Genomic DNA, 21,261 nt, shown 5'->3' with positions numbered 1-21,261 from the left:
CCCTAACTATTACCTTTCCTTTCTCATGCAAGATTAATGTGCAATCTGTATCTTCTTACGTTCCCAGAATATTGTTGTCCATTCTCTGCCTAGACAAACATCCTCATGCTAAAGAAGAGGAAAGAGAAGATAGAACGTGCATATGCTCAGGGAAAAAAAAAATCCATTATGTTGCCTCAACTATAAGTATTTTTTATGCTACTTTTTGACCACATTTTGAAGGTCATTTCAATTCACGATCTACCCTGTAGAGAATGCTATTTTTACTTGATGCCAAGAATGGAAATAATTCACAAATGGAGATGGAAATATGGAGCATTTTGAAGAGAAGACAAGCTCCCACCTCCCCTCGTCTGTTTGTTTAGACGGATGTGTGTTTAGTCCTTTGGAATCAGATAAGGCACTCAGTCGCTAAGAAACAGCCTCTTAAAGTGTGGAAAAAAAACCACCAGTCAGCCTGAAGGTAAGTTAGGGGAGGGGCTCAGAAACCATTTTACCTCACTGGAAACTTTTTTTTTTTCCAGGCACAGGTCTGTGAGTCCTTGTGAAAAGAAATAATCAAAAGAAAGGTTCAGTTCTGAAAAATGAAACCCTAAATGAATAAATCATCAAGGCTCTCTAACTCCACAACAGAATCCCAGCTCGCCAGGTGCTGAAAGATGGCATAGCCTTGGATCCAAGGAGGTGTACCCATTGATCAGGCCTGTTTAAGGGGAGGATGAGCAAGCCACATTGAGTGGCCCGTTTCTCTTATGCCCAGCTAGTACTTAGCCTAGTCACTTTCCGAGGAGCTGGTAACAAACGAGCCAAAAGGGGGATGGAAGGGAATCCCTGCCTCGTGAAACTCATCCAAGAAATGCAATCCAAAATCAATACGTTGGAGAGAGAAAATCGGGCCCTCCGGGTAGAACTGAGCTTCAGTGGGCAGAGGAGCTCGGACCAGAAAAGAACCTCAGGAAGAGATGGGAGAGAAGAGGAAATCAGACGCCTTGGAATGCTAGGAGAGCAATCTGATGCTTCATCGGTGGCAATTGGCAGAAGCAACTCAGCTGAGTCTGAACTGGCCTGGAAAGAGCAGAAAGGTACCAAATATAGATTGCTATTATTACTGCTATGACCTCCTCTCTCTGTGTCTCTCAAACGGTGATATTTTTTGGACATCTATTATATGCAGAACACAGTACCAAGTGTTTGAGGAAAGAGCAATGGACTTAGTATATATGGTCCCTGCCTTCTAATGGGGGAGATAGGCACGAAAGTAATTTAAAGAGACAAAGGAGATATTTACTTGAGTTAGTGTTTAAGTAAAGGAATATTGGAGAGATGTGCTTAAGTTCTGTGGGAAGGTATGAGTTCACAAGTGCTCGGGAGATATAAATGTGGAGGCGGTGGATGAGGGAATCTAACTAGGGGAGAAAAGGAATTGATCAGAGAAGGACTCCTGAAGGAGCTGGGTTTTCAGAAGAGCTATGGAAAGGGAAGGTATGTGGTCTGTCAAATTTACAGGGGGAAGGGTTTGGGTAAGAGGTAACTCTTTTTCATCTCCAACTCTCTTCCTCTCTTTTAAACAGCATACAGGTTCGTATGCGGTATTTGTGGTATTTAAGCACTTACTATGTGCCAGGGACTGTACTAAGCGCCGGGGTGGATTCGAGCAAATTGGGTTGGACACAGTCTCTGTCCCAGGTGGGCCTCACCGTCGCAATCCCCGTATTACAGATGAGGTAACTGAGGGCCCAGAGAAGTGAAGTGACTTGCCCAAGGCCACACAGCAGACAGGTGGCGGACTGGGATTGGAACCCATGACCTTCTGACTCCCAGGCTTGCGCTCTGTCCACTACGCCATATGTGTAATGGCACGGTGGCTAATGAGACATCTGAGTTACCATCATCTTCACTTCTGCTTGGCTACCAAGTTGCGTCAGACAATCGTGGCCGGGGCCAGATGGGTGAGCATCTCCCCTGGGCCCAAGACTTGAACGGCCTGCATTTGGGGATGGAGGAATTATTATGAGTCAGTTCTTTTCCCCAAACACCAGCAGCTCCTCACCCTGAAAGATGCTCTCATCTGTCAGGATCAGGAATATCTGAAGCAAGATGGGCAGCAGAGACTTGCAGAATTGTACTTTCCAAGAGCTTAGTACAGTGCTCTGCACAAAGTAAGCGCTCAAATATGATTGAATGAATGAAGCTTGCTAAGGCAGCAGTTGAGAGGCCGAGCAGGGGAGAGGAGGAATTCCTCCCTCCCCCGGTAGTTACCTTTTTCCTCCAGTCACAGTGGAGTTGCAGCCATGTCTAGGAATCTAACTGCTCCCCGAATGCCCTTCTGTCCAGAACCATAGTCTTCCCCTAGTCTAACTGCTCCCTGAGTGTCTGCTTATGTCCAGAACCATAATCTTCCCGTAGCCCATCTAAGACTGCCAGCTACGGAGCCCAACTATTTTTGTTTTTTTGGGTTTTTTGTCTTTGGGTGGGGAGGGGATGTTTAAAAATGGTATTTGAGTGCTTAATATGTGCCAGGCACTGTACTAAATGATGGAGTAGATATAAGCTTAATCAGGTTGGACACAGGCCATGTCCCATGTGGGGCTTATACTCATAATCCCATTTTACAGATGAGGGAACTGAGGCACAGAGAAGTGAAATGACTGGCCCAAGCTCACACCGCAAACATGTGGAGGAGCCTGGATTAGAACCCAAGCCTCTGACTCCCAGGCCCGTGATTTTTCTGCTAGGCCACATTGCTTCTCTTGTGGTTCTGAGACTATGCTCTCCCTACACTGCCTGCCCCAGTATATCTCCTTTTCCCCCATTCATCTCCCCGAAACCTCCCACCGACACAGAGACCTGCATCAGTCATTTATAAAACCTATAGTAACAAATAATAATTGTGGTGTTTGTTGTCAAGTACTATCCTAAACTCTGGGGAAGATACAAGATCATCAGGTTCCACATGGGCTCATAGTCTAAGCGGGAGGGAGAGCAGATATTAAACCTCCATTTTGTAGAGGAGGGAACTGAGGCACAGAGAAGTTAAGTGACTGGCCCAAGATCACACACCAAGTGAGTGGCAGAGCTGGGATTAGAACCCAGGTCCTCTGACTCCCTGGCCTGTGCTCTTTCCACTGGTCCGTGCTGCTTCACTCAGCTGCTTCATGCTGATGACATATAACCCACCTAGCAGGGTTCATTCCTTTGATGTCCTAGATTTGATGTGAGACGTAATATAATGAGGCATGCATACAACACTTTTGTATATATGTATACATCTAAAATTCTATTTATTTATACTGATGCCTGTTTAATTGTTTTGATGTTTGTCTTCCCCCTTCTAGACTGTAAACCCAGTGTGGGCAGGGAATTCAATCATTCATTCAATAGAATGTCTCGATTGCCGAATTGTACTTTCCAAGCGTTTAGTACAGTGCTCTGCACACAGAGCTTGATAAATACGATCGAGTGACCGAATGAGTGCAGATAATGGAGAGTGAATGAAGTGACATGGGTAGGATTGGGGCTTTGTTCTGGCCCTGGTGATCCACAGAGCCAGAACCTTGCTGGCAGCAGCCTGAACTAAGTGTCTTCCAGAAGAAATTCCAAGAGATTAGGACAAAACATTTACTGGAGCAGCTCAGCCAGTAGTGACACACACATGACGACCATGAAAATTGTGAAGCGTGTGTGTATGGTGTGTGTGTATGTATTTAGAGGCTTCATATTTTTCTTTTCGCATTGTTAGAAGATGATGAATATTTAAAACTTTGTTTTAAGACTCCATTGCAGCATCAGAAGACTTGGACATTTATAGCTGTTGGGTAGAACTACTGCTGAATCACTGAGAAATCTTTGGTAGAAGTCCTTTTCTTCACTGTTCCTCATGTTCCCATCTGTGAAATGACGACAAACAATAGTTTTTGACCTGGAAAATTTGTAAGAATATTATGAGAATGAATACCTTGGGAGAATCTGTGGATGAAAAATTTCTAACGATTGCAAAATTTTGCCATTAAAAGGTGGTATTTGCTGCAAATTCTTAGTCATTCTCATCATAGGGCTCCCTAACACGAGAGATATAGTAAGCGCCAGTATCTTTTAAAAAAAATGGTATTTAAGTGCTTACTATGTGCCAGGCAACATACTAAGTTCTGAAGTAGATACAAGTTAATCAGGTAGGATTCAGTCCCTATTCCAAATGGGGCTCACAGTCTTAATCCCTATTATACAGATAAGGAACTGAGACACAGAGAAAAAAGGCAGAGCAGAGATGAGAACTCAGATTCTTCTGCCTCCCAGCCTGATTATCCACAAGGCTATGCTCAATCTTTTTTGTTGTTGTTGTTTTTAGTATTTGTTAAGTGCTCACTATGTGCCAGCCACCACACTAAACACTGGGGTAGATACGAGGTAATCGAGTTGGACACACTCCCTATCCCTAAGTGACTTGCCTAAGGTCACAGGGCAGACAAGTGGCAGACCCGGGATTAGAACCCAGGTCCTTCTGACTCCCAGACCCGGGCACGCTGCTTTTCTATCTTGTTGTCATCTTATCATTTTGTTTTATCTACCTTACCCCCGTTGTAAAAATGTGGAAAGGAAGGCACTTAGAGGTTTAATGATTTGCCCAAGTTTGCCCAGCAGGTCAGTGGTCCTCCCAGGCCCTTTCCACTGGGCAATCCTACCTCCCATAATCTTGGAAAACAAATGTGGGAAAGCTGAATTTTTTGAGGAAAGAATAAAGATCGAGTTGTTCACTCTGAAGAAGATTAGGTGAAAGGATGATTTAATATATCCAAGCATAAAAAGAATGATTATGAAAAGGATAGTGACTGTTGTGCCCTCCATATTCATGGAGGACAAAAGAGGAGAAAATGACCTTACGGTGCAGCAAGACGGAGTTCAGGTTCATTCAGTCGTATTTATTGAGCACTTACTGTTTGCAGAGCACTGTTCTAAGCTCTTGGAAAGTACAGTATGGCAACAGATAGAGACAACACCTACCCAGTGTAAAGTTTAAAGACAAGCTTGTGGGCAGGGAATGTGTCTACCAGCTCTGTTGTAGTGTACTTTCCCAAGCTCTGAGTATAGTGCTCTGCACAGGGTAAGCACTCAAGAAACATGATTGATTGACAGAGAGATGGACTAAACCCTGGAACAAGCTAATAAGGTCAGATACTAAGTCTCCATCCCAGGAAAACTTGAAAAAAAGCAGAAACAGCCAACCGTTTTGGGTGTGATCTCTCAGATCCCCTCCAGCAATATGATTCTTTAACAGATATTATGATCGAGCACTGCTGTTACTCTAAGCATGATAAACGCAAAGGTCTTTATGTTCCCTTAATCTTAATCTGAGACACGACACATACATGAACATACAGATGAGGAGAAACCAGTAGTTTTCTGTCATCCGCTGTCTCCACTGTTTACTGAATGAACCTTTGGGTTTATCTTTTCATTATGGGATAATCATATTATGAATGACAACCTTTCAAGACTCAGTTGAATTAAAATCACTTAAATTACATTTCTTTAAATGCAAAATATTTGGTCAAAACTATTGAACATGAAGACCAAAACCTGTTCTAGCAAATAATTTTTCACTGTCTTACTAGAGAATAAGATCTCAAAAGTGAAACATGTCATTCCTTGCTTTTGGGTTTTACTAGAATGAAGAGCTCTCTGTCATCTGCAGTACATGGCATAAAATCCGTTACTCTTAATAAAGGGCTTCCTTTCAAATTTACTGTTGATTTGTGGGTCTATTTGAACAAATGGGCTTTTTTGACTATAATTTTGTGTCTGTTCCACAGGTAATACCATGACCGTTAGGCGTTATTCCATCTCCACATCTCTTCATTCGTTTGCTGCCAAAAAGCGTTGTAAATCTGACAAAAGTCACTCCAATGGTGGAATTCTAGAGGTCCAGGGAATAGTAAAACCGCCAGAATCTTCTCTAGTTACAAAGCTAGTCCAAGAGGAAGAAAAAGGGTTGCCAGCTGATTGCTTTTCCAGCAACAGTTCTAGCAAAAGGATTTTTCAGGATCATGTTTTTAAGTGCAGGTAATGTATATTTTAACCGCTACATTAATTATAAGCATATGGGCTGATTTACTCTTGATTCAGGAAATCTCTCCAGAACAGAGGCCAGGTCTGAAAGGGGTAAAGCACATCCTGAATGATTTTGCCAAAACACCTTTTTCTGCTCCATTTCACCTATGGACAGGGTAGAAAATGCAAACAACGGAATGGGAAACCTTTTCATTATTGAGCCAAATTAAGTATTGCCTCATTATTCAATGTCTATGCGGATCTGAAAAACAGCAGCTAAAGATGCCCTTGAATCATGCTGAAGGAGCATGACCAAAGTCACAGTGACAATCCTCACAATCGCTGCAAGGGGATTGTGTGAGACTTTCCACTGAATTTAACCATCTGCTTGGCTAACGGTGCCCTCACAAGATGGTTCTGATCTTTAAAATGAGGTTAAGTTCATTTCTGCTTCCCTTTCTAGATGAGATATTATGAGATGGAATAGGATGTCTGCCATACTTACAGATACCTTAAAAACGCTAACCCTTGAGGTCTTCAGAAACCATAAGAGGCAGAATGGCCTAGTGAAGAAACAACATGGCTTAGTGGAAAGAGCACAGGCCTAGGAGTCAGAGGACTCCTCTGCCACTAATCTGCTGTTAGACCTTGGCCAAGTCATTTCATTCTTATCTGCCTCAGTTATGTCATCTGTAAAACTGGAATTGAATCCTCCATTCTCTGACTTGGGCTAAGAACCTCATGTGGGACAGGGACTGAGTCTGACCAGATTATCTTGTATCTACCCCAGCATTTACAACAGTGACTGGCATATAATAAGCACTTAAATGCCATAAAAAAGCCCCATAGTCCGTGGGTCTTCTGGTTGATATAGAAAATGCCCAAAATAACCACACGTATTCCCAAGTTGTCTAGAGCATTGCTCTTTAAGACTCTTTAGCAATCCAGGTGACCAAAAACAGAGCTAAAGAGTGCTTATTTTGTACCAAGCGGTGTTCTAAGTGCTGGGGTAGATGCAAGGTAATCGGGTTGTCCCACGTGGGGCTCACTGTCTTAATCCCCATTTTACAGATGAGGTAACTGAGGCAGAGAAAAGCTAAGTGGCTTGCCCAAGGTCACATAGACAAGTGGAGGGGCTAGGATTAGAACCCATGTCCTCTGACTCCCAAGCGCTTGTGCTTTACACTAAGCTACACTGCTTCAATAATGATGGTATTTGTTAAGCGCTTACTATGTGCCAAGTACTGTTCTAAGCGCTGGGGTAGATACAAGGTAATCAGGTAGTCCACTAGTGGCTTAATCCCCATTTTACAGATGAGGTAACTGAGACCCAAAGAAGTGATGTGACTTGCTCAAGGTCACATACAGGACAAGTGGTGGAGCAGGGATTAGAACCCACAACCTTCTGACACCCAGGTTCTGTCCACTAATCTCAGCTCCCCCACTTGTCTGCTGTGTGACCTCAGGCAAATCACTTCACTTCTCTGTGCCTCAGTTCCCTCATCTGTAAAATGGGGATTGAGACTGTGAGCCCCATGTAGGACGGGGACTGAGTCCAACTCAATTTGCTTGTATCCACCCCAGATCCTTGAGAAGACAAGAGAAGGGACTTTGCTGGGATCAATGGTTTGGTTATTTTGACTCCGGGAGAATCACCAGTTATTAAAATAAATACATACTTCTCTTGCCCCATTTTGTTCCCAGTGTATGGGCCTCATTGAACCCAATTCTTTCTGTCTGGCACACAGTAAGCCCTTAACAAATGCCATAATTAAATTAAATTAAGAGCCCAGGCTGACCAATCATTTTGATTATTACACGACAGCAAACAATAGGTCAACACTACCAGTCAACACTACAAGACATGCTTGTTTGAAACAAACTGCTTTGATAAAATACATCATCAAGGAATTTCCTCTCCAGGAAGAAACTAACTTTCATGTCTCAGTCCACTAGTTTATTCTTTCTGGAAACATTTATTGCCCACGTCGAAGCACAACTTTGAGGACCTGTGAAAAATACATTCTATATATAGGAGCTGCCAGTAATTTCTTAAGGCTAATTTAATCATTCTTATAAATGGAAAAAGATAATTTAGATGTGGAAATTGGTTTAATAAGCCTGGCTTATTTTGGCAAACTCTCCCTGAACTTGATGATAGGAAGAGATTAATTTGATTAGGTGAAATTTTCCATAATATAGTAATTCTCTATTTTTAATGGATTTAATCTCTCTCCATAATCATAGGTTCATTAATTGTATGGATTGCACACTCTGTGATTTTATAATTCTTTTCTGGAAAGTAAATATTGAAAAAAGCAAGTGATTTATGAGTTATATTAAAAAATTAAATAATCACTCTTGGTATTCATCACCAATGATTATATATTGAGGGTATTCATCACCAATGATTATATATTGAGCACTTAAGGAGTGCCTAGCATGCCGCATAGCAATTGAATATTTAAAACATGAATACATTTATTACACTGTATAATGATTTGCTTGTTGTAAGACTTCGTAATTGTCCAATTACGGGCTGAGAACAAAGCGGTCCATTTCAACTGAGTCTGTATCCATCCCGTTATTTCTTTAAAATCATTTTTCTCAGCAGCATCTCCAAGAAATTGCAAAAATGACTGGCTATTGGAAGAAATTGCAAATATGATTGGATATCCTATTTACTTGGTTATGTTTAACTTTTATTATGATTTTAAAAGCACGTAAGCATTTTCATATTCTCTCTCTCCATAGTCCACCATGAAAATAGAGTTTTTAGAAGATAATAGAAACTATAATTTTTAGGAAATCAGACAAGATTTCTTCCAGTAAAGGAAAATGTAAACAATGAAAATCTATTTCATCCTGCTGCAACTGTGTGTAGATAGCATCAGATCCTTGAGAAGACAAGAGAAGGGACTTTGCTGTGATGAATGGTTTGGTTATTTTGACTCCGGGAGAATCACCAGTTATTAAAATAAATACATACTTCTCTTGCCCCATTTTGTTCCCAGCGTATGGGCCTTATTGAACCCAATTCTTTCCACCATGGAGGGGAGGATTGGGCCACTGAAATGATGATTGAGGACTACAGCTCTGCTCAAGCTTGAAGTGACCATAGATTCTCCAGGTCGTACATATAAGCTATCTGGTTTTAATAATCTGGTTAGGCTGTATTTATGCAATAAATCATCTGGATAGTTGTTCACTCCTTCGCTTCCGTTAGACTCCCCAGACTTCTTTGCATTCACAATGACTAGATTTGCAAGGGGAAAAATAAGTAGTGTGTTTTCTTCCAAATAGCTGGGAATTATTCCTAACCTTGTTTTCAGTTCATTCATTCAGTTGTATTTAATGAGAGCTTACTGTGTGCAGAGCACCGTATTACGCGCTTGGAAAGTATAATACGGCAATAAAGAGAGAAAATCCCTGCCCACATGGAGCTTAAAGTTTAGAGGGGGATTTTGAATCTAACTGAAGGGGCATTTTGAGTGACAGTTGATACTTCTGATACAACTCATCTAGTATGATCTGATCAGAAAAGATTCTTTTGAGTGGCAGTGAATCTCCTCATACATTCCTCCTGATTGGCCCATGAAGCCGCTTGATGAACCCTTCCCATCCCTCCATCCCTCTTTGAAAAAGGAACTGTAGCAAAACTTGAAACAAGTTTCTTTGCTTCTTCTTACATTCAGGTTTCACCTCTCTGGTTCTCCTTAATATCCCAAGGGCAGCTTTCCTCAAACTAAATTTCCCACACCTCTGCAGACACCGAGGTGATTTAGCACAGGAATCCGGGGGGGGATTAATATTATTAATAATTAAAATAATTGTGAGGGGGGTTTAAGCACTTACTATGTGTCAGGCACTGTACTAAGCACTGGGGTAGATACAAAGTAATTGGGTTGGACACAGTCCCTGTCCCATATTGTGCTCACAGTCTTAATCCCCATTAGAGAAATAGCGTGGATTAGTGGAAAGAGCAAGGGCTTGGGAGTCAGAGGTCATGAGTTCTAATCCCTGCTCCACCGCTTATCAGCTGAGTGCCTTTGGGCAAGTCACTTAAATGCTCTGTGTCTCAGTTATCTCATCTGTAAAATGAGGATTAAGACTGTGAGCCCCATATGGGACAACCTGATGATCTTGTATCTACCCCAGCGCTATTGTCGTCATTTTAGAGGTGAGGTAACTGAGGCCCAGAGAAGTGAATTGACCTGCCCAAAGTCACACAGCAGACAAGTGGCGGAGCCAGGATTGGATCCCAGGTCCTCCAGCTCCCAGGCCCATGCTCTTTCCACTAGGCCACACTGCTTCTCTCAAGACTGCGAGCCGTATGTGGGACAGGGACTGTGTCCAACCCATTTCACTTGTATCCACCCCAGCACTTAGTATAATCCCTGGCACAAAGTATCGCTGTTATTATTATTATGTGGTTAATTGTTGAGTACCCTGATAGGAAACCAGATTTTTCTCTGTTTAGTATGCAGTTTAGTCATTCCTGCATTGGTTGAAATAGTGCTTCAAATGAAGATTTTGTGTATTGTCAAAAAAACCTGCGTATAGTAAGCGCCTAACAAATGGCATGATTATTATTATTATCTGAGAAGCAGCGTGGCTCAGTGGAAAGAGCCCGGGCTTGGGAGTCAGAGGTCATGGGTTTGAATCCCGGCTCTGCCACTTGGCAGCTGTGTGACTGTGGGCAAATCACTTCACTTCTCTGTGCCTCAGTTACCTCATCTGTAAAATGGGGATTAATTGTGAGCCTCACGTGGGACAACCTGATTCCCCTGTATCTACCCCAGCGCTTAGAACAGTGCTCTGCACATAGTAAATGCTTAACAAATACCAACATTATAATTATTATTTTCTAGTCCTTTTCATACTGTCAGAGTGTTTGTAATACATTTGTCTTGCTAGATCCTTAAATATGGGGTTGCCTCCTTTAGAGATATTCTGACCATATGTTACCCCTGCCTGGATATTTTCTGTGTTTCTGATTGTGAACTCCTTATTCATTTTCTTCCCAAATGACTTTGAAACTGGTTCTAGGTTTGTATTCATTGAAATGCAATCTACTGTAAGTTTGAGTAAAAATCACTGTAGAATTGTGTACCTCTTTCATTGCTATTTTGCTTTTGCCCACTCCATTTTTGTTTCTCAGTGCCATTGAAAAATTGTTTTAACCATACATTACATTTAACTCTATAAACTAATCTTCATCCTACTGCTAATCTTAACTTCTTTTTGCATTTTAAAATAATTTTCTTCAAGTCTTTGCAAAAGGCATCAGTGTGGCTCAGTGGAAAAAGCATGAGCTTGGGAGTCAGAGGTCATGGGTTCTAATCCTGACTCCACCACTTGTCAGCTGTATGACTTTTGGGCAAGTCATTTAACTTCTCTGTGCCTCATCTGTAAAAGATGTTACCTCATCTGTAAAATAGGGATTAAGAGTGTGAGCCCCACGTGGGACAACCTGATTACCTTCTATCCCCCCACCCCAGCACTTAGAACAGTGCTTGGCACATAGTAAGGGCTTAGAAAATGCCATTATTATTATTTTTATTAACTCCTAGTCATTTTTAGCTTCAGCTTTCACACATGCCCTTACCAGTACCATCATCAGTGTCTCGTAGCTCTTTCCTTTCTTGGAGCTGTTTTCATTTTTGCCATATTTGCTGAAGACGCTATTTGTGAAAGGAATATTATAATCATTGTCTATTTTCCTGAAGGTGTTAGAGTTGAAATCAATGCATGCAATTTACTCTGCCAGCGTTTCTTTGGTAAATTAGCTTTTGAGTATCGTTTCTATGATTTTCCATTGATCTTCTTGGAAGTGAAAATTTTAAATTTCAGTTCCAGCATCTGAACTGGGGCCACCTGCTGTTTTTTTTTCCTAGTGTTGAGATGTCAGAGAAGAGAAGCAGTGTGGCTTAATGGATAGAGCACGGGCTTGGGAGTCAGAGGTCATGAGTTCTAATCCTGACTCTGCCACTTATCAGCTGTGTGACTTTTTAGGCAAGTCACTTAACTTCTCTGTGCCTTAGTTACCTCATCTATAAAATGGGGATTAAGATTGTGAGCCCGACGTGAGACAACCTGATTACCTTGTATCTACTGAGCACTTAGAACAGTGCTTGGCACATAGTAAGAGCTTAACAGATACCATCATTATTATCAGAGAAGAGTCTTTTCAGGCACAGCCAATCACTATGTAATTAATTGGGATGGAGGGCACTCTTTGGGGACTTTTCCCAATCCAAAGGCATCCGTAGTTTTTTCAGTACATTGTGTTTGTGGCACATAGATGGTTGATTGAGGCAAAAGTGAATTCACTCACTTATAGCAGTAGGAGTAGTTATATTTAAGTTCCTACTGTGTGCAAAGCACTGAACTAGGCACAGGGGAAGAAATAACCAGGGATAAGAGACACTGTCCTGACACGTAAGGGGCTCACAATCCAAGAATAAAGGGGTGAGGCTGGGGGGTGACTTGCAACAGACACAGAAAGATAAAACAAAAATATTAAAAGCAAGGAGGACGATAAATTCGGCAGGTGGTTCAGATCAACAGTCGTAGATGTCACAACTGCAGCCGTAACTGTGGATTTCCCAAACTTCTGAGAGTAGAGGAAGTCTCATGCTGCTATTTTTAGAGTCCTTCCAGGCCGGAGCAGGAGCTGATGGATGGCCTGGTAATGTGGGAGTGAGATGGTCTCTGTCTTGAGCAGCGGGTCCCAGATGGAAGATATAAGCCTTTCCAAAGAATTCTAGGTCACTCTGCTTCTGCTTAACCAATCAGTCAGTCGAATTTATTGAGTCCTTACCACATGCAGATCATTGTACTAAGCTCTTGAGACAGTGTAATAGAGCCATGTTCCCTGCCCGTGGGAGAGTAGAACACAGTATAGCAGACACATTCCCTGCCCACAGCAAGCTTACAGTCTCTCCCTTATGCCACCATGAATGTTGGTCACTTTTGCAGTTCATCTTACATATCCTCATAGAATCTTTCAGTTTTCTTATCATTTGTTGTGTAGGGCAGTGAGTTTCCAAGGAATGATTGCATGGGGCAACAAGTTCTTTGAGTTGCTTCATTTCACTCATGCTGGCATTGTTGAATTTAGCCATTGTAGCATTTTCTAGGTACAACTGTGAATAATTTAATTCATAATATTGTGGCTTTATATAGTTTGATGAATCCTCTGGCCTTTATACACCACGTCCTGTGTTACCCCAAATAATAGTTGTTCCTTGAACCAACACATGAGCCCAGTCTTGTCCCAGTTGTACTCCCAAGCATTTTGTACGGTGTTTTGCACATAGTAAGCCCACAATAAATACCATTGATGATAATGATTTTTTTGTAGCCTTTTGGGCAACATTTTTTCAGCGGGGTTTTTAGGTCGCTGGTTTTTGTGTCCTGTGGCTGTGGAACCCATTCTACTCAGATTGGTCCTGAATGATAGCATTATAATCCAACTTTCCCTATCCTGGATGTAGCTCAGTACCTTTCCAGGTTGGTGAGACCTATTTGAGCATCCACTTAATTATCAAGCACCCATTCACGCTGCCTGCATTGGTGAGTTAGAAAATATTTTTATCCGTGCTTTCAAGTAGTGATAGCAATATACAAAAATTTTTATAGGTAAAGGACTGTAAACTTTTGGAACACTAATGATAAAAGGATAATAGAGGAAAATAGGTAATGATTGTGAGGAGCTGTACTTTTCATGGAGTTTATTAAGCCCATTTATCTTTTGCAGAACAAGCATTCCTTAAAACCATTATATGATTTGTTTAAAAATTGCTGAATAATAGCAATGAAAGGTTTATTTTGCTGACCTTCCATTCATTTTTAATCTCCCCCAGTCCCTACCATTTCTCATCAACCCCTTGTGTATCCTGGCTGTTCTCCCACTTGAACCCAGCCTGCAACGCTTTGGCCCTTCTAACATCAACCCACCAGTTGTGCCTCGCTCTCATCTCTCCCACCACATATCTCTTGCTCCCGCCCTCCCTCCTACCTGAAACTCCCTCCCCCTTCGCATTTTCAAAGTTCTTCCTGAATCATAGCTGCTTCGGGAAGTCATCCTTGACTAACCTCTCATCTCCCCAGCCTATTTCCCTTTCATTCATTCATTTCATTCGGTTGTATTTATTGAGCACTTGCTGTATGCAAAACACTACATTAAAGCAGGGAGAGTATAATATACCAGCATCTATACATTGAATCCTTACCCCTAAGTAACCCAGCACTCGCCCCATCCCCCACCCCTATGCTATTTATTTATACTCTGTTGCTTCCCCACCTTTGACAAATGTAATATCTGCCTCCCCTACTGCACTGTAAACTCCTTGATGGCAGGAAACAAGTCCCCCATGAGGAATGTGCAGTCCCAGCCTCATTGAGCACACGAAAAGACAGTCACTTGTGTTGTCATGCTTAATGTTTGCAGTGCCTGGAGCCGTTTTCTCTTTTACCTCCTTGTCTCTTGCCTCCTCAGCAAGACTTTTGCTCAAAGAGAGTCATTTCCTTCTTCCTAAGCAATTGACACCGCCCCCGATGCAGCATTATCTGAGGCTTTGCTTTACTGTGTTGCTGAAGGGTTTCCTCTGCCCTCCTGATTTTGTTTCTCATCTAGCAGTTGTTTAGCTATCCTGCTGTCTCTTTCTCCTCAGTGTCCCACCCACCGTGTTTAGGTGAGCATATAGCCTCATTGCTAGAAACTGACTGTACCAAGAACTTGTAAGATTTCCTTTTCCAGTGAAGGAAGGAGGGGCTGGAAGAATCATCCAAAAAGAGTAGATCAGACTCTGGGTCAAACATGTCAGAGGAAGCAATCCCAACACCCAAACAAACCTGTTTGAACAACGAGAGAAACAGCTTTCAGCTGATTCCTATAAACTTGCCAAAGATTTCTTCACTTGGTTGTACTTAGAGCTGAAAGTGTCTCCTGTTAAGAAACATGTGGTTTGGGGAATTATTCTTCGAATTGATGTTTGTTTTATGCCATGTTTTTTTGTTTGGCCAGTGTGTTGGATCTAGCGGAGCTACTTTATTATGTAGCATAAAAGTCTGAACTCCTCGTGTCTGTCCGCTCCTCTGAACCTCTCGTCATGAACCTTTTTTTCTCATTTTATCTTTTCTAGGGGTAAAGTAAAGGCCGTGAGTTTCCTCTTACCAATGGATGCATCATCATATTCCCAAAATCAAGGTCCTTTTGAGAACCCACCAAATCAGAACTCAGACCAGTTAAGCACCGTCATTGAAAAGGACATATGAGGCAGTGCATTTTTAAAGACCAATTGATTCTTGTGATAAGCTAGCACTAAAATGATAGCTGCGTGTCAGATTACTTTTTCTGCAAAGTGTTCTGGCAAAGTGCCTTCTGAGAATCACAAAAGACTCTGTATCAGGTCACTGGCCTCTTGTTCGGCAAGGAAATGGAAGCCTTTACCGGATCTGTCAAGAACTCTTGGTAAATATACCTCCGTGGATTTTATTGCTTAGACCCACAGTTTACCTCAAAAAAGCAGATTTCTGTAGCTTGGCTGGAACAGTGAAGAAACTGGATGACAGCAACACCTTGTCTAGGAACTGAGTACGAAATGCTGTCGATTACACCATGTTTTTTTCTGTGTCTGCAACTGTAGGGTACTGGATTAAGTTCTGGAACCTTTCTTACAAGGAACTCAAAACATTCAGCTGAGGCCTCCTAATCTTGCTATTTATACCACATTATACACGTAAAATAAAGGGAGTCTAATTAACTTTCACAAAACAGAGCGTCTACCCAACAGGTTTTAGTTGTACCTCCCCCAGAAGATGGTTTTTGGGTTTAGAATTATGCAGGTGACTTTGCGATGACCATTCCTGTTGAACAGGTAGTATTTTCAGCTTTTCAACTCCCTGCCCCTGTTTTTCCATTCTCCCATGTCTGTGCCCCCCTCGAGTCATTTGGGGTGTCCAGGCAGGTTAGGATAGGGAGAGGTCTGGGTCTCTACCGGACATTAGATCCTCATCGTGCAGCCTTTGGATGAGTTTGGAAGCACACTAGTAAAGCTGTTTTTATGGATTGGGGAATTATGTAGCCACTTGGGATACAGGTGGTGAAGAGCTACACTCTCCGTGCCCCCCTCTACCCTCTCCTCCCCACCTCCGTGAACCGTGGAGCTGCTGAGCACTCTCCCAATCACTTAGAACAGTGCTCTGCATGTAGTAAATGCTCAATATTGATTGAGGCTCCCAGACTCTCCCCACCCCAACAACGGAGACAACCGGTAGTCTTAGCTAACATTTGAGGAACCAGGCTCAATGAGGGTTTAAAGGGAGGAATCACTTTCCCTACAAAAAGTCTGCTTTTTAACACCCCCTCTCCTTCCCCACAACCGTGAGGACTGTCCAGTTTTGATTTAAGATTGATTGATTTCAAGGCTAGGCAACTAATACACCTTACTAATCCGTTTTCAAACAAGGGACGATGAAATTTGCCTCCCCTATCTTGAAAATTTCCCATGGCTCTGAAGAGAACAAGTCAAACCGAAAACGGGAGCAAAATGAGGAGTAAGACTTCAACTGTTCAAGACAGACCATAAGGTTGAACTATAATGGTCTTCTGTAGATGTGGCTTGCACTAAGGTTGGTAAATGCAGCTAATGATTAGATTGAAGACTCTCTAGGTTGAAAAAGCTGTATTTAGGGGATCGGAGTTGAGGTGAAAAAAACTTACACATCTTCAGCCTAGTTCAATGAAATGAAGAAGTGACTTCATCTAATTAACCTCCTGAGCAATGTCACAGAATGAACTCCTTGGAGTGTCTTTTTATCCCATTTGTGTCTTTATTAGGATGTCACTTTTTTCCATAAAACCACATCCTCTTTTAAGGAAATATATGTAATTCCCATAAATAATTACTATTTATTTAGTAAGGGGTAATTATATTGAGTTCCATGATGTGGAAATTGTTTTACAATTTTCAACGGCTGGTTAGTAGTACCACATTCTACCAAACTATATAAATTGGTGGACTCGGAATTTGCATTATCAAACATTTGAATTGATTCCAGGAGATACAAAGGTATTTGTAACAAGGACTTTTTTATCTGTAGTACTTTCTATACAAAATTCGGTATCCTCCTATCAGACATCATATTGTGTTTGCCTGATTTTAAATCAAGAGATTAAAGTAATATGCAAAAATTAGATCTGATATTTCTGGCTGGTGATTCTTCAGTCATTGGTTTCAATCTCTCTTGGGCAAGTGATAAGAGTTGTTGAATAGCTGGTCACCACGGAGACTCCAGTAACATTCAGAGTCACTTACTTTACCTGTGAAGAGATGATCCCCCTGGGTATTCCCTGGAGCCACTAATACAACAGCCCCCTCCCCACCCCTTACCCCTGGATACTACAAAGTGATAGTGCTCCATCGAGATTATAAAAGGGGCTGAGCAAACACCTTATCAAATGAAGAACAGCAATTTATTTCTCTCGGTGATGGTCACAGATGTTTAAAGATCTCACCAGTTCATCTGCAGTATGTTTATTTCCTTTATACCCTAGGATGGTACTATACAACTTTCAGAGTTTGCATATTTCCAGTGGTAATCAGACATATTAGAGCAAAGAGCAGCTGTAAAATTTGATTTCCTAATAGTTCAAAAGAAATCAAGAGAGCACTGACAGAAATGAGAAACACCGGGTATGGATTTTATAATACTATAAATGTTTTTTCATTAGCAGTCCAGGTTTTAGAAGGTGTTGATGGACTTGCTTGTATTGCCTTAAAGTTTTCTCCCTCTAGACTGTAAGCTCCAGGAGGATGAAGAACGTGCCTACCAACTCTTGCTTAGAACAGTGCTTGGCACATAGGAAGCATTTAACAAATACCATCATTATTATCGTATTGTACTATCTCAGGAGCTTAGTACAATAGTCTGTACACAGTAAGGACTCGGTAAGTTATTTTAAAAATTTGCATTGCCTGGCTTAGTAACCCAACAATACCTACAGGCTTTGACAATCATGCTCTTTCAAATCCCTCTGTAAAGAATGGGGAGATTGAGATGCAAGATGATTTAAAGTGGTTTATTCCAGGTCTGATGGGGGATTAATTAGAGAGGCAGGTCACAATTCCTCCTGCCTGCCTATTCTGTTTCTGTGATGCTGAATCACCCTTCTTTCTTTTGGAATCTCAGGCTGGAGAGGGACTAGAGTGTATGGAATAGTTCTAATCACAGGAAAATTCAATTTATCCCTTGGCCCAAGGCCCAAACCATGCTCAGAGGAAATGGTTCAAAAGCATTTCCACAAAGGATCAAGTGACAGATGAACTGAGCACCTGCTTCCTGTTTCTCTGAATCAATAAATAACATTTAAGAGAAATCTGAACTATTTCCCTCTCTGTAGCTGGCTATGAAATGCTCTTAACTTCTTTGTTTTATGTAGGGTAAAAGTCACAAAAGAAAACCATGTGGATCTATATGATTGGATTAGTCCATTTATTGGGCCTGGCACTCTTGGGGCATCTAATCCTCCCGTAGCCCAACTAAAGGTATTAGTTCAGTGCCCAGTAAATGCTATTGGCTGATTGAAATTTTTAAATGTAGTAGGGGATGATCCATCAGTGGTATTTGAGTGCTTATAGTGTGCTGAGCCCTTAGCTAAGCATTCGGAAGAAAACAATACAGTAGAATTGGTAGACGGGTTCCCTGTCAATGAATAGCTCACAATCTAGAGGGAGAAACTTTAAAATAATTCACTGATGGGGGAGTCCTGATTCCCAGGATAACTGTATCCAAACTGTCAAGGGGCCCACCACATCTAGGATCTGCTTACAGTCTGTCAGGACCAGTGTCCTGCCCTTTAGGCATTATACATTAAATGACTAAACAAAAAACTAAACAAACAGCCCAGTACAGGTGTGGGCTAGTTTTTCCTTAAATATCGACTAACCTGCCTTTTTTTTATTTTCTCATCCAAAAAGTTCATTCTTCTGTCTAATGAAAATGTTTAATTTAAACCCCTAAAATGATTTCTCTACAAGACTTTTACAACATACCTTTTAAATCCTCAGTCTGACGCTGGTTTCTAACTTTCTTTGCAGCAAGGGATTTCATAGGATGATCAAAGTACTTTAACCAAAGGCATATCCTTATATGCAGTTGGTGGGGTTACTCAGAAAAAAGATAGGGTGTTGAATTGTGTTGGAATAAAAACAGGTTTAAGTAATACATTTTGACCCTACTGCAGCTAGCTTGTAGAAGTGAGCTTTGTGGAGTTTCCACCCTGGACTCAGGAAGAGGCTGAACTGAATTCAGACTAGAGTTCAGTTCCTTTGTAGGTTTGTTTTTGTTTGATTTTTGTTTTAATAATAATAATAATAATGTTATTTGTTAAGTGCTTACTATGTATGTGCAGAGCACTGTTCTAAGTGCTGGGGTAGATACAGGGTAATCAGGTTGTCCCACGTGAGGCTCCCAGTTAATCCCCATTTTACTGATGAGGGAACTGAGGCACAGAGAAGTGAAGTGACTGTCCCACAGTCACACAGCTGACAAGTGGCAGAGCCGGGAGTTGAACCCATGACCCCTGACTCAGAAGCCCAGGCTTTTTCCACTGAGCCACGCTGCTTCCATTTTAAGGTATTTAAGCACTTACTCTGTGCCAGACACTATGCTAAAAGCTGGGATGGATACAAGGTAACTTAGAGTTCACAGTCTCAATCCCTGTTTTCAGTCAACTGAGGCACAGGGGGTTAAGTGACTTGCTCAAGGTCACATAACAGTCAAGTGGTGAAGCCAGGATTAGAACCTGTGTTCTCAAATCCCAGGCCTGGGATCTCTCCAGTAGTCTATGCTGCTTCTCCCAGAAGTACATTTTCTGCAGCGCTCAAGTTACCAGTCACGAAATATGTCTTCATTTTCCCTTTTCCTTTCACTTCAATTTCTCCTCTTTTAGTCATCTCGAAGTTCTTATCCTTTAGGCAGCTAAATCCAAGCAGAGTTAATAGCAATATAGAGGCAGGACTTTTTTCCCCCTCAAATGATTTTAATAAGATGTGCATTTCTGCAGGTACTTAATCATGAACATTTAGTCTAAGATGGATTTTACTTGTAATACCTTGATTTTTCTTTTGAGAAGCAATATTCACCATATTGCCCAAGAAAAAATAATGAGGCATCTTCTTCCCAAATACTCCAAGCTACGACAGTCGATGTGTGTACTCCAACTTGAATCTTTTATAAAAACATAATGAGCCAAAGATTACTCAGCATCGCTTTGTAGCATTTATAAAATCAAATTGGTTGTCACTGATGAAGAGCTTTTCATCTGCTCCATTATATTTGGTTTAACATTCTCTTTCCTGTGTTGCTTGGAGTGAAGGCCAGCTCAGGGGATTTTAAAAGCCCAGGAAAAATTAGATTTTGCTGCACTGTTTTGACTATAAAATTGAGTGTATTTCCCCCATGGGACCATATCAGACGGCCAGTGCAACATCTCAGGGCTGGTTCAAGGAGTCAGAGCTGCTTTGTTGGGTCATTGGACTGCCTCACTCTAGGGTAGAAACTAGAATATTTGAAAGTACTAACTACTTACTACTTAATAGGATTCCTATTAAGCATTAGGCCATGCTGGGAGCAGCATGGCCTAGTGACAAGAGCATGAGCTTGGGGGTGAGAGGTCATGGGTTCTAATTCCCCCTCTGCCCCTGTTCTGCTGTGTGAACTTAGGCAAGTCACTTCACTTCTCTGTGCCTCAGTTACCTCATCTGTAAAATGGGGATTGAGACGGTGAGCCCCATATGGGACAGAGACTGTGTCCCACCTGATTATCTTGTATCTACCCCAGTGCTTAAACAGTGCTTGGCACATAGTAAATGCTTAACAAACACCATAATTATTATTATTATTATTATTATTACCTGGATTCCAAGCTTCTTTAATGACTACTCATCATTCCTAATGCAAAATAGGCAATCAGCTCAGCATGGGTACATGCAGGGGTTAGGACACCCTCTACTACCAAATAGTCATCACCTATTGTCTCCACTTTGAAATATTGATTTTTAAAAGATTTTTAAAAGGTTGTTAACCAATGATGGAGCATTTGATTATGAATCTTAATTTTATTCAATATGGGGAACAGATGAGTGCTTTTGGAAAAAACAAAGCATAGACATTAGATCAATTCACTGTGGGCAGAGAATGGGTCTA

At 41.5% G+C, this 21,261-nt stretch overlaps 1 protein-coding gene across 1 annotated transcript; it reads left to right on the top strand.

The window, feature by feature from the left end:
* The first annotated feature begins 817 nt into the window (after positions 1–817).
* Positions 818–16,905, top strand: LOC114813268 (putative coiled-coil domain-containing protein 195). The gene is made up of 3 exons (XM_029069425.2): positions 818–1,082; positions 5,808–6,057; positions 15,195–16,905. The coding sequence occupies exons 1-3, from the start codon at positions 818–820 to the stop codon at positions 15,325–15,327; spliced, it is 648 nt and encodes a 215-aa protein (XP_028925258.1). The 3' UTR covers positions 15,328–16,905.
* The last annotated feature ends 4,356 nt before the right edge of the window (positions 16,906–21,261 follow it).

The sequence above is a fragment of the Ornithorhynchus anatinus genome, chromosome 7 (assembly GCF_004115215.2).
Source record: "Ornithorhynchus anatinus isolate Pmale09 chromosome 7, mOrnAna1.pri.v4, whole genome shotgun sequence".
Taxonomy (NCBI): domain Eukaryota; kingdom Metazoa; phylum Chordata; class Mammalia; order Monotremata; family Ornithorhynchidae; genus Ornithorhynchus; species Ornithorhynchus anatinus.
This window is presented reverse-complemented; position numbering and strand designations above follow the sequence as displayed.